The 13,604-nt window shown below is 41.4% G+C and overlaps 1 protein-coding gene across 1 annotated transcript; it reads right to left on the reverse strand.

Annotated features, from left to right (window-relative positions):
- Positions 1-214: 214 nt before the first annotated feature.
- On the reverse strand, positions 215-13,060 carry slc25a48 (solute carrier family 25 member 48). Its single transcript, XM_026185045.2, has 7 exons — positions 12,141-13,060; positions 9,943-9,986; positions 9,335-9,406; positions 8,101-8,353; positions 6,031-6,321; positions 2,974-3,107; positions 215-1,618 (listed from the first exon to the last, which is right to left on the reverse strand). Exons 1-7 carry the CDS (start codon positions 12,193-12,195, stop codon positions 1,514-1,516), a joined length of 954 nt encoding a protein of 317 aa, XP_026040830.1. The 5' UTR covers positions 12,196-13,060; the 3' UTR covers positions 215-1,513.
- Between the last annotated feature and the right edge of the window lie 544 nt (positions 13,061-13,604).

Consider the following 13,604-nt stretch of genomic DNA (forward strand, 5'->3'; position numbering starts at 1 on the left):
CCGACCGCAGGCAGAAAGTCAACGTCTGTCTGCAATTCTACTGAAGCCAGAGTCTTCGCTTTAGGCCTCAGATATGACATGAAAATCAGCTCTCGTAGCACGTGTCGACATCACGGAGTATTTATCTGACAGCAGGCCCCTATCTCTAAGTAGACGATCTGTCACATGAATGTCACATTATTCTGAGAAGAGCCGATTCAGAAAAGGAGAGCAGTGTGATTAAAAGCTTTTATTTATGTACAATAAGAAATTTCTGGCTCCCTGTCATGTGGAATGGCAGCGAACATATTTACACATATTTACATGTCAGGGTTTTAAAAACAATAAATCCTGTTATAATTTTAATCTGACTTCAGAGCGAAACGCCAAAGCTTTTAACTGCAGTCTGTGGAAAGTTTGTTAGCAGGACGTTTAATTATAAACTTGTAAAACTCACTTTTCTTAATATAAGAAACACACAAACAAATGTACAAGAGGACGTTAGTGTGCAACACACATACAGTCCGCATGGAAGGCAACATTTCATGTTATGACTCTGTGGATGTGCCATTTTCAACATAAACAGGATTTTAAAGTACAGAACAAGAGAGCAGAAGAAAGAACATCTAAAACTCATTAAAATGATGCGTTTAATCATTTTGAATATATGTAAGGTACATCCAGTTCATAAATTAAACCTACAACTAAGAGGTAACAGAATATGTTGACCCTCTGCTTGTGTTGAAAATGTCAAACTCATCTTTTCACATTGACTTGGTCAATTGAGCTTATCTCTCTGAGATAAAGTGCAGCACATAAAGGCCAGATAAACACTTCTACATGTGGAGGTTACAAAGTGAAATAGCTAAGTTATACATGAGATCTGTTTAAAAATCTTTTAGCTGATCGTATTCAGTATGAAACATTATGCGCTGATGACTACACTATGTCAGTTTTACTCCTCATCACCGGACTTCCTTTCTTTTCCCTACAGATCACCAATCACATGCTAACAGTGCACTACTGTGTATTAACACAATATTACTGTGCACATCACCTCCATACTGACCGTCTTTTTCACAGAAGTTCAGACTTGCCCCAAAAACAAACCTCGGAGGAACACACAGAGTTCTTTGGTAAATATGCAGCAAAGAAAAATTCAACTTCAGTAAAATTCTGACATCAACATGTCATTCAACTATTATACTACACATAACAAGAAGATACTTTTTGATTTGACCAATAATTGCAATCCACCTGAAACTGATCCAATTTATAAAACTATAAAAATAGCTCCACACAATCACTCTGCAGCACCAACACTAAAATCTTTAATCTCTGAATAACTCAAGCAGCATTGCGTAACATCGCTGGCCACCGGTGTGATAAAACTGTCTGTGTGACTGAGCTAAAGGTTTGATCAGATGACTTACACTGTCACCAGTCTCTCGTTTCAGAGACGCTGGGCTCTATTTGCTTTGTGCTCATTTTTCCAAGTAACTCAGTGTGACTCCTTTAATTAGTAAAATGTGTCCTAAAGACCCCTGAAGAACCGCAGAGAGAGTTCATAGGTCAGGAACATGGTGGAGCTCATTGGGAAGCCTCGGATGGCGTTCACTGATGCTCCCCTGAAGAACACCTGAACATTAAAAAAAAAAAAAAAGAGAAAGTTGGAATTAAATATGTTAAACTGTCTACACACATCTGTTATCATTCCAGATCTTTGGTGCCGCGCTGACAGGAAACATGAGTGAAGGTGAACACAGCCCACAGACCGCAGTGATTTTTCTTTGGGGACGCTGGCCTGTAGTAACCCAACTCACTGACCTCTGTTCACATCAACAGTCCAGTTTACTTTCTCAGAACCTGACCCCTCCTGATTTCTGGACACTGCGATAGCTTGTCTACAGTTTACAACCTTTGACATTATGAACAGCACGAATCAGACACACAGATGCAACATTTGCTCGTCTCAGGCCAGGACACCAGCCGTGTGACAAATGCTGACCTGACATAACCCCACATAAGGTTCTGCAGCATGTGGCCCGTTTTATTTTATAAGAGGATATTTTTTTACAATGAGGAGTTTCACTTTTTCATCCTGTACAGGTCTTAGCAAAATTATTAGAACCACCACCCAAAGTAAGGTTTGTTGCCACAGCTGCCCAAAACTAACAATACTGATAATTACTGCAATTATCAGCAGTATGAACGGCCTCTTTCATGGAAATATTTTTAATCCTAAAATATAATTCTTGTTGTTGTCCATGTTAGGGTCTAGAAATCTCTGGAGGTGCAGAATGAGTGGGAACACCAAAGGGCAACTTTCAGCAGCATCTCTGACATCACTTTTGGTGTTGGCGGTGACAAAGGCAGGTGTAACAGGCCTTTTAAGCCTCGCTGGGGAAGAGGTTTCATGCCAAGTATCTGAAGAGAATTCTTTCCTTGTAATTTAAATATTTTCAGCAGAAACATTTGAGGAACCAAAAAGTGAACTTCAAACTTCACACATGTGAGAGCATTCAGTCTGCTTATTGGACAGATGTCTGTAGCAGCTATATGGCCCATTGATGCCCAGGGAGTGTCATGACTTACCCATGTGGAGGCGTGTCATTGAGGCTCAGTTTGGTAAGATGTTTGTAAAATTTCTTTTTTCTTTAAAATAGATATTGATACGATTTCAGGGACAACGTGTTGACCCAAGCACACACAACATTCGTTCAGGAAGCCCTGAGATCGGTACTACAGTGTCTCTGATGGACAAACTTTGTGCATCTTGGTTGATTTCTTCAGGCAGAAGCTTCAGTGTTCAAGCTGCGGTAACTTGTGTGCTCTGCTGGATCCTCAGATACAAAGCTCACATGGACACAGCTAAGTGTCCAAACACAGCGGGTAGCTGAGTTTGCATTGTGTTTTTGCTGTTTGTGTGGAGCCAGATTGAGGTGCTTAAAAACAGTGTTCTTATAGTTTTGGCTGGTTGAAGTCATTACTCACCTGTACTCCCTCTGTCTTGTAGCTGTGGATGATGCAGTGTAAAACTCCCTTGTACTTCCTCTGCAGCTGAGCATCAGCCTGCATTCGACTCTTTACCACGTCGGTTGGTGTGGCTGTGACCCAGGAAATGGACCCTGAGAAAGAGGAGAGAGCTCTGAACTTCCTGCTGATGTCATGGTGCAAGGACTCTAAACCAGGTGGAAGTCACATATGGAACCAGACAAGGACTAGAGCAAACACATAACAAAATCTCAGACTGTGAAAGTCTCCTCTGATACTGAGATTTTGTCATTTTATTGTGTAGGTCCAAAGATCACAGTTCAGCTCCTGGAACCTTTTACTTTTGCCAAAAAGAGGATCTTTAACTTCCTAAGACCCGAACTCTTCCCCAGCATGCATTTTTAATTGCCCTTTGATATTGGGCATATTGGGGCCCGATGAATGCAAAAACAAAAAAAATTAGCAGATTTTTTTACCTTATTTTTGTTTTTAAGAAAAATAAGAGCCACATATGAGGATATTTGTTTAAAATTTTGATAGAACAGTAGCAGTATAATGTCCCCGTAAGTGGATATCAGGCCCATGTAGAGCAAAATTGAGTATTTTGGTCAAAATAACCCAAAATGTGATGTCCACATATGTGGACGCCAAGTCCTAGGAGGTTAAATGAGGGTTACAGGGCTCAGCACAAACTTCACATGCTGCGTTCAGGCGCTCCTTATAACATCTGTAATAGATTCACTCACACAGCCAGCAGTAAAGAAGAAATGACTTGACATCAGCTGATACACGAGTTTAAGGGTCATTTAGACTTTAAGACGTACAGAACATAATTAAAACATTTACTGTAACTCATTGTTGAAGGTTTGGAGGAAAAATCATCAGGATATTGTCCGAGTTTTAGTTCAACTACGACGGATTCAGGCCTAATGGGAGGCTAAACATGGCAGCATTTCAGATTTATGCCGTCCAGCTGACCGAAGCTCTCACACTACATTTTTCACTCAGTCAGATGTTCACAGCTGGCTGGTCTGCATGTGGAGCCTGCTTTAACCTCTGAGACCAAACAACCCTGAAACTCCAGCCTCTGACTCCATGCATCCGTTTGCACCAGCCAGAACTTGATTGGCCTCAGATGTGTTTGCTCATATTGATTTCTTGCTATTGCAGTTCTGTGGAACCTACGAATGAACAAAGATAAGGTCACATGTACAGTCTTCGCCAGGTTAATAACAGCCCACGGACGTCATTCAGAGGCCGGTCAGACAAACAGAAACCACCCACAGCTCAGTCTGACCTGCTCGGATCAATACTGGTGTTTATGTACAGAGCAGAAGGTCTGGGACACAGCAGGACAATGATGTGTGTCAGCAGAGGAAAGTAAAGGAAAAATAAAGGTACTGAAAAAACAAAGTTACCTTTAGGTCTGGATTTTATCCCCAAACCCTCTGAACCGAATAATAACAGTGACCTATTTACAGCCAAACTGTCGGAGGCAATGATTCTCCACATTTGAGGCCGTTCCAGTTCATACCTTGTTAACAGTGTGTGAACATTACAGCTTGAACCAAGTTTAAAAAGGACTTCATCACATTTTAGCCTCAGTGTCATGAATTGTTAAAATAAGACGCAACTGAAGAGCTGCGACGTTTCATCAATAACTGAATCAGAGGAGCGAGGGCAAAGATAATGTGCAACTTTAGTTTTTTTGGTCATTGAATAGATGCTACAGTGATTTAATTATGTAAAAGTATTGATCAATAAGTATCAATAATAGCACTGATCTGACCCCAAACTAAAAATATCTCAGACTTTATGTGTTTTCTGTCATTTTATATAAGAAAAGAAAACGGTGTCAGCTGTTGTTCTACAGTACAGTTTCATCCGAGTCTATCAGTTCATAAAGCTGAAGAAAAAAAACAAAAAAAAAAAAACAACAACTGTCAAGAATCGGCTTCTACAACGCTGATAGGATAGAAGGGAAAAAAAACAAAAGTAACATACTCAACGATTTATCACTTAATGGAATTACTGGTTTGTCCGTGCTCTAGTCCCATTTGACAAACCAAGAGTGATTTCTGACCATTGTTCAGAAGTTCTTGATTTCTTGCCAAATTCCTTGTAATTGGGGGTTACTGCTGGCTCTGGTTGTGCAACAGTTTGGTTTAATGCCGACTGGCATCAGCGGAGGAGTTTACTTATATCTTATTAATAATTAACTTTTATTATCTCTGTGAGGTTCTGCCAGTGTAACTGATACAAGTAGGGAAATATAAAGAGGTTTTAGCAAAAATACGAAAGAAGAAAACCTTAAGATCTATTCGCTTTTATTCTCAAATGTTCAGCTGACATCGACCCCCTCTGGTTCATTACTAACAGAAGGACAGCTCTGAAGAACAAGGTTATGTTAAGGTTAAGGCAGACACTTCAGAGTGTGTGAAGGTCTCAAAACATTTTCAAACGTGTTGGACTCTGAAATAAAACCTTAAATAAATAACAAAGGTTTTAATAGCAGGTTTAACTGTGCTCTGACTGTGCACCTAAGGCTCGTCTAATTCTTCTACCGCTGCAGCGCTGCCACATCACATCCAGTCCAGTCAGGCTCACATTGAAACTGCCACTTCAATCAGAAACACGCACTTCATTAACCTCCATGTTAGCACTGACTCAACACGCTGCTCTTCAGGACAGCGTTGCCACGCCCCTCGTTAAAGGGTCAGAACTGCTGCATTGACATCCCAGGTTAATGTTAGCTACTGTTTGTCCTAACAAAGTCATCAGCTTCCTCCCAAAGACCCAGAATCAGCACTTTGAGTACGGCCAGCTGTCTGTTCACTCCTTTTCTCCTTTGTTGTTAATTTGGTGCACAGTGACCCATCACCCAGCTCAGCGGTGAGTGGACGAGGAAAGAACTTCCACAAATGTTTTCCTGTACATCTGACTCACAGGTCTGTGGCAACAGGCATAAATTTAACTGACGTCTAAAGTCACCAATAACTCAAACAATGCTAATGACACTGAAAATATCATAGGAAACTTTGTTTTGGTGACATTTACCTGCCAGTCCTCCTGCCAGCCAGATGGAACATGGATGTGGGCTCGAAGTGTTGTCCGGCCTCAGCAGGTCGCAGAAGATGGCGTAAGGGATGAAGTAGAGCGTGTATCCAGGTACGTCCCTCAGGATCATGGCTCCGGCTCCTCTGTACAGGCCCTGGAGGCCCTCGGTCTGCAGGATGCTGCTGATGCAGTGGATGGGCCCTCGGTACAGCTGCTGCTGGCTGGGAATGCTGACGGAGCGCAGACGGATGTTGGTGCCATTCGACATGTTGCCCGCAAGGTGGAGGTTCTCTGTTTAAAAAACAAAAGTATATGAGAGTGAAGTCAGTGAGCAGGTTAGTTAGGGATCTGCTTCATCCAGTTTGTTCTCCTCTCCGTGTCCTCGTCTCTGGGAACTTTAAGCAAAGGTGTTTCAACTTCAGGGGATTTTCAGTCTCAGCAGAATGTTTTTCAAACTTTTTTGTTTCTTTCTCACAGTCCAAAAATGTTGGTGTCTGAAACACAGGAAGGTGCTCGAGTCTTTCCATATCACGTGGAAAAGAACCAACCGACAAACGCAATACCATTAATATGTAGCAGTCCTTTTACATTAGAGTGAAATGACTTTCTGTTTTAGTGACGGTGATCATACCAAGTATCGGGCTTAGTAAGTCAGTCATGCTAATCGCAGTATGGAATGCTGAGTTTACAGTGAAATGGTTTCCTGATCCTGGCTGAACTCGCTGACACTTTGCTCCATCATAAAAGAGTCGGCTCTATTCAAAGTCAAGTCCAAAGTATCACTGAGGAAGATAATGAAAGAAATGTGACCGGTGGAAGATGTATGAGCCTGCCAAACACTGTAAACATGTAGAAAGCTATAAATGTCTGACTGGAATCCCTCTGTGCTCGGCTTTATTATTTTATTGTTTAACAGAAAGACGCAGGCCAGAAATCACAAGACCAAGAAACAATATAACGACAGACTTTGTATTCATGCAAGAATGGGTTCCTAACTGTGGAGAAAATTGACATTTAGTCCTTAAATCCATCATTCAAAGGTCCTAAAAATGCTACAAACACAGAAAAATTCGATTTTGTTAGAAAAGAAAAATCTTTGTACACAATATGACAGCACACTTAAAGACCAGGACCCTCTACCAGCACTGCATCGGTGCATATGAGGGATAAAGGGTTAATAAGTAGAACTGAAGGGAAACTGTGTTCTTCTAATGGCTCAGCTCCTCAGATCTCTTTTAGATGAACAGTTACCTCTCTGGCAGCTGTTTATGGCCACTTTCATATTAAACGTTCTTTATTAATATTTACCATATGCTGTCAAACATCCTGATACACTTATAGATGCTGTAATGTTATTCTGTGTATCAGTGAATATCAGCATGTAGTTATAGAAAAGATGACACGAGCAGAAATGTTTTCTGAAGCATGTTTTGATGTCTGTGTCATCAGGACATATTCATATTGAGTTCTGAGGCTATGTTACCGTGACACTCAGTCTAGATAGGTCTTGCTCGATTTAGATAATAAATAAAAAAGTAAACTATTTAAAAAAAAAAAAAAAAAGTACTCCTACTGGCAACAATTCTGCAACCAGCTGGTGAAGTGTGACTATCAAAGACAGCAGCTCGGCGAGAACTTTGTATCCCCAAAAGCTCATGGTGTAATAAGAAGGAAACATTGCAGAACAGAAGCTGGAGCTGTGTCAGCATTTCATGTATTAATGTCATCTGATGAACGCCACATGGCAGTTTGTGGCTGGCCTGTAATTAACGAGCAGAAAGGGCACAGCTTAACTCTCTTTGATGCGATCCTTAGTCAACTTGTTCTTTTTGAAATTTTAGAAAAGAACGAGGATTAAAAACAAAGCCATTATTTGAGCTTCCTCTGACAGAGGTGTATTTGGGACAAAGTTGTTACTATGCTGACAAGGCTGCTTTTTATCTGGGCGTGTGCTGTCTATGTGCCAAAATCTTAGAGAAGTTAAAAAGAGCAAAACTTTTTTTTCAAGGCTAAGATACAAAAACAGAAGGTTTTTGTATCAAAACCTGAAAAAAGTGATCCCCACGTTACCTGCTAGAACCATCTGCGTTTGCATTTGGAGTCTGATCTTAACCAAATCCACTGGAGCTCCCAGGCTCACGGACATCAGTCCGGTCAGCATGCTGGCCATGGTCAGGTCCAACATGCTGCAGGGATGCTGCCCGTCACCATAGCGATAATTGCTTATGAATCTTTGAGTGTTACTGAAGAAGCCAAACACGGCCGAGTTGTAGACCGTGATGCTGGCCAGGGGGAAAGACATGCCCTTAAAGAATCCTGTGACCTGAAAAAGAGTCGAGAGGGAAGCAAGAAGGTCAGCACAACATGTGAAAAAAACATACATATGCACGGGTAAAAGCAGGAAAAGTGTGGAGGGAACAGTAAAGAACTGTAAGTGAGGCGTTTACACTGATGACATGCACAGAATTAAATACAGGGTGCAGCTGCTGCCAAATAGTATGGAAACCTTTCCTCGGGCCAACCTGAGGAGGCGGTTACAGTCTGGGGAGACATATGCTGGGAATAAAACATAGCTGAATAAATCATGTGACCTCTGAGAGCAGCAGGCCTGTGATTTGTAACGGACACACCGAAAACTTCTTATCATATGACACCCCAAAGAGATAAAACCGATAGATGCAGCTTAAATTCAACCTTTTGCACATATTTAGCCTCACCTAAATGGATTATTTTTCTGTAAAATAAGCTGCTATTATCACTCAGCTAGTTTAAGCTTTTCATGGTGGTGGTAAACAAAAGGTCCAGCTTAAAGCATCCAGCTGGGAAACTGGGTCACAGGAGAAATAAAGCGACTGGGAGCTGTGGAAACAACTTAAAGCGACAGAATGACTGTGGATGTTTGCATATTGTGCAGTGCTGGCTCTGAGCTGAACGTGGTTTTAGGTCCAATCTATAATGAAATGATTAACTCGATCTTAGGCTCTGAAGGACCACATTTTGTGTCCAGATCCTATAAATCTGTCCTAACCCTGGCTCTGAGGGACTCTGATGTACTGACTGGAGTTGTGTGGAAAAACACTGGGACAGATACAATATATCCAAGTTTCTGATTGCTGCCCAGCATTTGTACTGCCATAGCTTCAGCCAAGTTAAAACACACAACAGAGCCAACAAAGCATTTGGTTAAATATACTGCAGGGTGAATGAAAAGCATATTTTCAAAGCATGTCAGATAACTTATTACCGTTTATACTGTTTGGAGCGATGCAGAAATGGAGGAAAGAGAAGAAGTTTGAATGTTTACCGTTTCCTTCCTGTAGATGGTGAGGATGCAGTGCAGAGTGTTTTTGTAGCCATTCCCTGCCTGGAGCCGAGTCTGAAACAGTGCCACTGACTTTATTCAAACAAGTAATTTCCATATGAAGAATAAATAAAGTTGATTTGGGGGGTTTTTTCCCCCCGAATGTGAAACATAGGTTTTCAGATTTCTTATTTTGGAGTTTGTTGGACAAAAATATTCAGGCTTTTCACCTTGGAGTCATTGCACACATCTCTGACTAAAGACAGTTCATAACACTCACACTGGTTTTGAGCACATTCAGATCATTTCTGATAAATGCTTCCTTCCTTAGCTGCTACACATACTAAATTATTTTTGGCAAAAGACATATGTGACATCAAAACATCAATTCAATTATAATTATAGGGAAGAAACTGACTCTGTGTGTCATACAAACACAGATCCTGATTTGTAGGATGGATAAGGACGTAAATAAAAAAAAAAGTGGCCCAAAAGAATGTGCAACAGAGTGTATATGACTTGATGAGCTGCAGGCTTGATCATTTTTATAACAGCTATAACACAAAAGTGGAGGAATGCTGTAGTAAAATGATTCCAGAGGTCTGACATACCTTTACTGTATCCAGCGGATGGCCAACAACCACACTGGAAGCTCCTGCAGCCAAAACAGAAAGAAAAGAGGAATGAAGCACAAAATGCCAGAGAGATAAAAACAGAGACAACTTTCCACAAAAATCTCAAGAGTTTTACTCATAACCAACATGCTGAAAGGCAACGTGTCTCAGCCAAAAACTAAAGCGTCTTAAACTGTTTTTACTGCAGGACATCAGACCTGCATGTTTGCAGTCAGGGCTTAAAGTTTACTTCAAATGAGCAGCCATCACAGGGGGGAACGTGAGCTACTGTGTGTGTGCATGAGTGGGTATCAAACACACACAACATACATGCCACAGGATCTCGCTCAGTTGTTGCCCAGATAAGAACCAGGAGTGCATGGTCATCAGGACATGAATATTGTATCAATGCAAGGACACCAAATATCAAATAAAAAAAAACAAGAGGGTTTGCTGCACGCACCGCCATCAGGAAGCAGAGCAAACGTAACATTACATCAAAACCATCCACACACAGCTTGATGAAGGTACCTCATGATTATTCCACCTTCTGTGACCAACTGGAGTGTGGAGACTAAATAATTACCCACAGCTTGAAGGTGTTGCACACTGAGCAAGACTTAGATCACATGGTGACGGCACAGGTGGGCCGATAGAAGCAAACCTTTCTGCAAACAGTCACAGTCTGACTGGATTTTTAAAGGTTTTTAAATAACTTCTGTCTAATTTATGAATGCAAACAGACTGACAGCATGCTGCCACCAATCTGAAAGATTCTTTATCATCGAGCACAACTTCAGGGGACTAGACTCAACTGGCTGCCAGCTGCTGGTATTCTGGTTATACTGCTATAGAACTGGAAGGTTGGTCGACATATTGCAAATATTAAAAATCACAGTGATTTCATATTAGTGCTTTGTTAGCAGTGTAACCCAGCAAAATTTATATATATATATTTTTTAAAAACGTCAGTTCACCTTTGCTGTGAAGGCAGTGAAACACAAAGTGAAGCTGCAAATAAGGCCGGACATGTTTCTTAACATTTTATAACATTCAGGGAAATCTGTGAGATATTCTTTAAGGTCTATTTCTAGCTTTCTATTCTTCTTCTTTTTTCTTAAATTTAAAGTTAACTGCATTTTGCAAAGCAGCCAAAAAACGTGAAATCTTGGTGATGACAGAAAAATGCAACGCGCCCCTGGACACTGTAGTTTAAAATCAGATTAGAAGTCCTGCACTTGAACCAAACTTGTGGGGTTTTTCTGAGTTCATCATCGGCCTCCAAAAAGCTTTTATTGATAGGATCACTGCTATTGCTTCAGCTGAACATTTGGAGAAAAGAAGTAGGTCTACATAGATTTCCGGCATCAGCTCGTTGTGTAATCTTTTCTTTGTGACTGCAAAAGCTCCACGGCTGTGACTCTGACATCATAATAATGCAATGTCCAACTGGCAGCATGGCTTCACATTGCAAAATAAAGCTTATCAAAATTAATTAATAAGCCCAGAGACTGTCTTAGCTTTTCAGCTGGAGCTAGTTCCCATCCAAACCAGACTTGCTGAATATTAACAATGTCAGGGTTTTTCTGTGTTTTGTATTACAGCTGGGATTTAGAATATCACTATATGACAGCTTAAACATAATGTGTTTTTGCAGGGCTTTGTGCTTTTTTGTTTTACATCTTTTTATAATTTCAGTTTCATAGAATAATTAAAATAAAGCCCCTAGCGGCTAGCCCTGACACAGCACGCATTAAGCTTGGAAAAGGCGAATTTTTGTCCTTAGAATAAAAACGTGCGCAGACTGAATCCTGTAGACTGACCCAGGGGAGAGAGCATTCAGCGAGCAGCTTTCCGAGTAAACGGAGGCGGTGAGCCTGCGTTGCAGTGACACTGTGGGAACATGAGGGGTTCGGGTGGGGGTGGGAGTCTGCGCAGAGCCTCCACTGTTTATCTGGATGAGGATGCACGCGGAGCTCATGACGTTTTTTCCCCTGATAAACGTGTTTTTACAGTACAACAACGGAGGATTGTGCGTATCTGTGGAGCTCTGTGTGAAGCTCACTGGACCCAAACAAACGCGCTGTTGAGCCTCCCTTCACCTCCCACCCATGCCATCTTCAGTTCGCCCCCACACACCCCACAAAGATCCACTGAAAACACGCATTGACGGAGTGTCTGACTGAGGAACTCACCTGCAATCCATCCTGCGATGAAATCATCCACGCGGAAACTTTTGGAGGTTTGCATCTTCCACTCGGAGCTGCTCTGCGCGCCCCACGCCAGTAATCTCACAGTCTGCGCGCTCTCCACGGGACAGAACACTTACTGCTGCCGGTTGCTCCCGCTGATCACGTATCGGCCCAAACTTTTTTCACAAGAAGGCAAAAAAACGGCTTATAGAAGGTAACTCCGGGAGTTGTCACTAGCAACCAATCAGAGCAAAGCCTGAATCTGTGAGGCCGTTCTGCTGGCCAATCAGGAGTGAGCTATCCAAAGCTATGCGGCCTATAGAGAGGCCGGGATGGAAATGAGCCATGAGGAAAGCTGAGCAGAAAAACAGATACTGCTGCACATTTTGACCTTTCTCCTACTTCACTTCAGCCTGCCCAATAAGAGTAAAACTCTTAAAGACCGACAAGAAAAAGTAACTTCCTGTATGTGCTGTAAAATGATCATCATGGATGTAATTAAAGCAGCTTGTGCTTATATTGATCTTCTATACACTTCATATATATGAATGGTGGAGTGTGATCAGTGACACAGCTGTGAAACAGAGCTGCACTCAAACAGACTGAGCTGGATAAAAATTGTCTGCTGAAGGGAAAAGTTAAAAAAAAAAAACAATAATAAAGAGAACATCACAGAAGGTGTTTGATGAAGATCTGATTTCTTTAAAAACAAGAAGGGTTACAACAGGGGTGGGGAATTCCAGGTTCAACACACCTGAATCAAATAATTAGTTCATTACAAGACCTTTGGAGAACTTTAAGACATGTTGAGGAGGTAATTTGGCCATTTAAATGAGCGGTGCTGGATCAAGGACACATCTAAAACCTGCAGGACACCGGCCATTTGAGGCATGGAGTTTCCCCACCCCTGGGTTACAAATTGAAGACTGCAGTTACACAAACTGCTTATAAATATGATTTCAGTTTTATTTTTGTGGCATCAACAACAGTCACCTCGATGAACTTTATACTATAAGATAAGGATCCTCAAATCATATAACAATACATTGACCTCAAGACGTCACATGATACGGTGGGGCTAGGTTTCACAGCAGGCTCATCCTTGGCTGATTGTGACCAGTGCTGGGGAGTAACGGAATACATGTACCGCTGTTACGTATTTAAAATACAAAATATGAATAACTGTATTCCGTTACAGTTACCATTTAAAAAGGTGGTATTCAGAACACAGTTACCTGTTTGTCCTATGTTAGGCTGTGCCTAACATAGGACAAACAGGTAATTCCACGCCAGTGGAAACCTAAACAAAACGCGCATTAAGAGGGTCTAATGCCTGGGTCTCAATCTCGCGGCCCATGTCACCTCTATTTGTAGCCCACAAAATGACATGAAGAAATATAAAAAAAAATATTCACAAAAATAATTTAATAAGAAGGTAATAGGCAGAGTGTTACAGGCATAGCCCTA

The sequence above is a fragment of the Astatotilapia calliptera genome, chromosome 2 (assembly GCF_964374335.1).
Source record: "Astatotilapia calliptera chromosome 2, fAstCal68.1, whole genome shotgun sequence".
Taxonomy (NCBI): Eukaryota; Metazoa; Chordata; class Actinopteri; order Cichliformes; family Cichlidae; genus Astatotilapia; species Astatotilapia calliptera.

Excerpts from the sequence above, each read along its gene's own strand:
- slc25a48 (XM_026185045.2), bottom strand. The coding sequence starts at position 12,195 with ATGCAAACCTCCAAAAGTTTCCGCGTGGATGATTTCATCGCAGGATGG. Across the intron at positions 9,407-9,942 it reads ATCCGCTGGATACAGTAAAG|ACTCGGCTCCAGGCAGGGAA; the intron begins GTATGTCAGACC and ends GCACTGTTTCAG. Across the intron at positions 8,354-9,334 it reads CCATCTACAGGAAGGAAACG|GTCACAGGATTCTTTAAGGG; the intron begins GTAAACATTCAA and ends ACTCTTTTTCAG.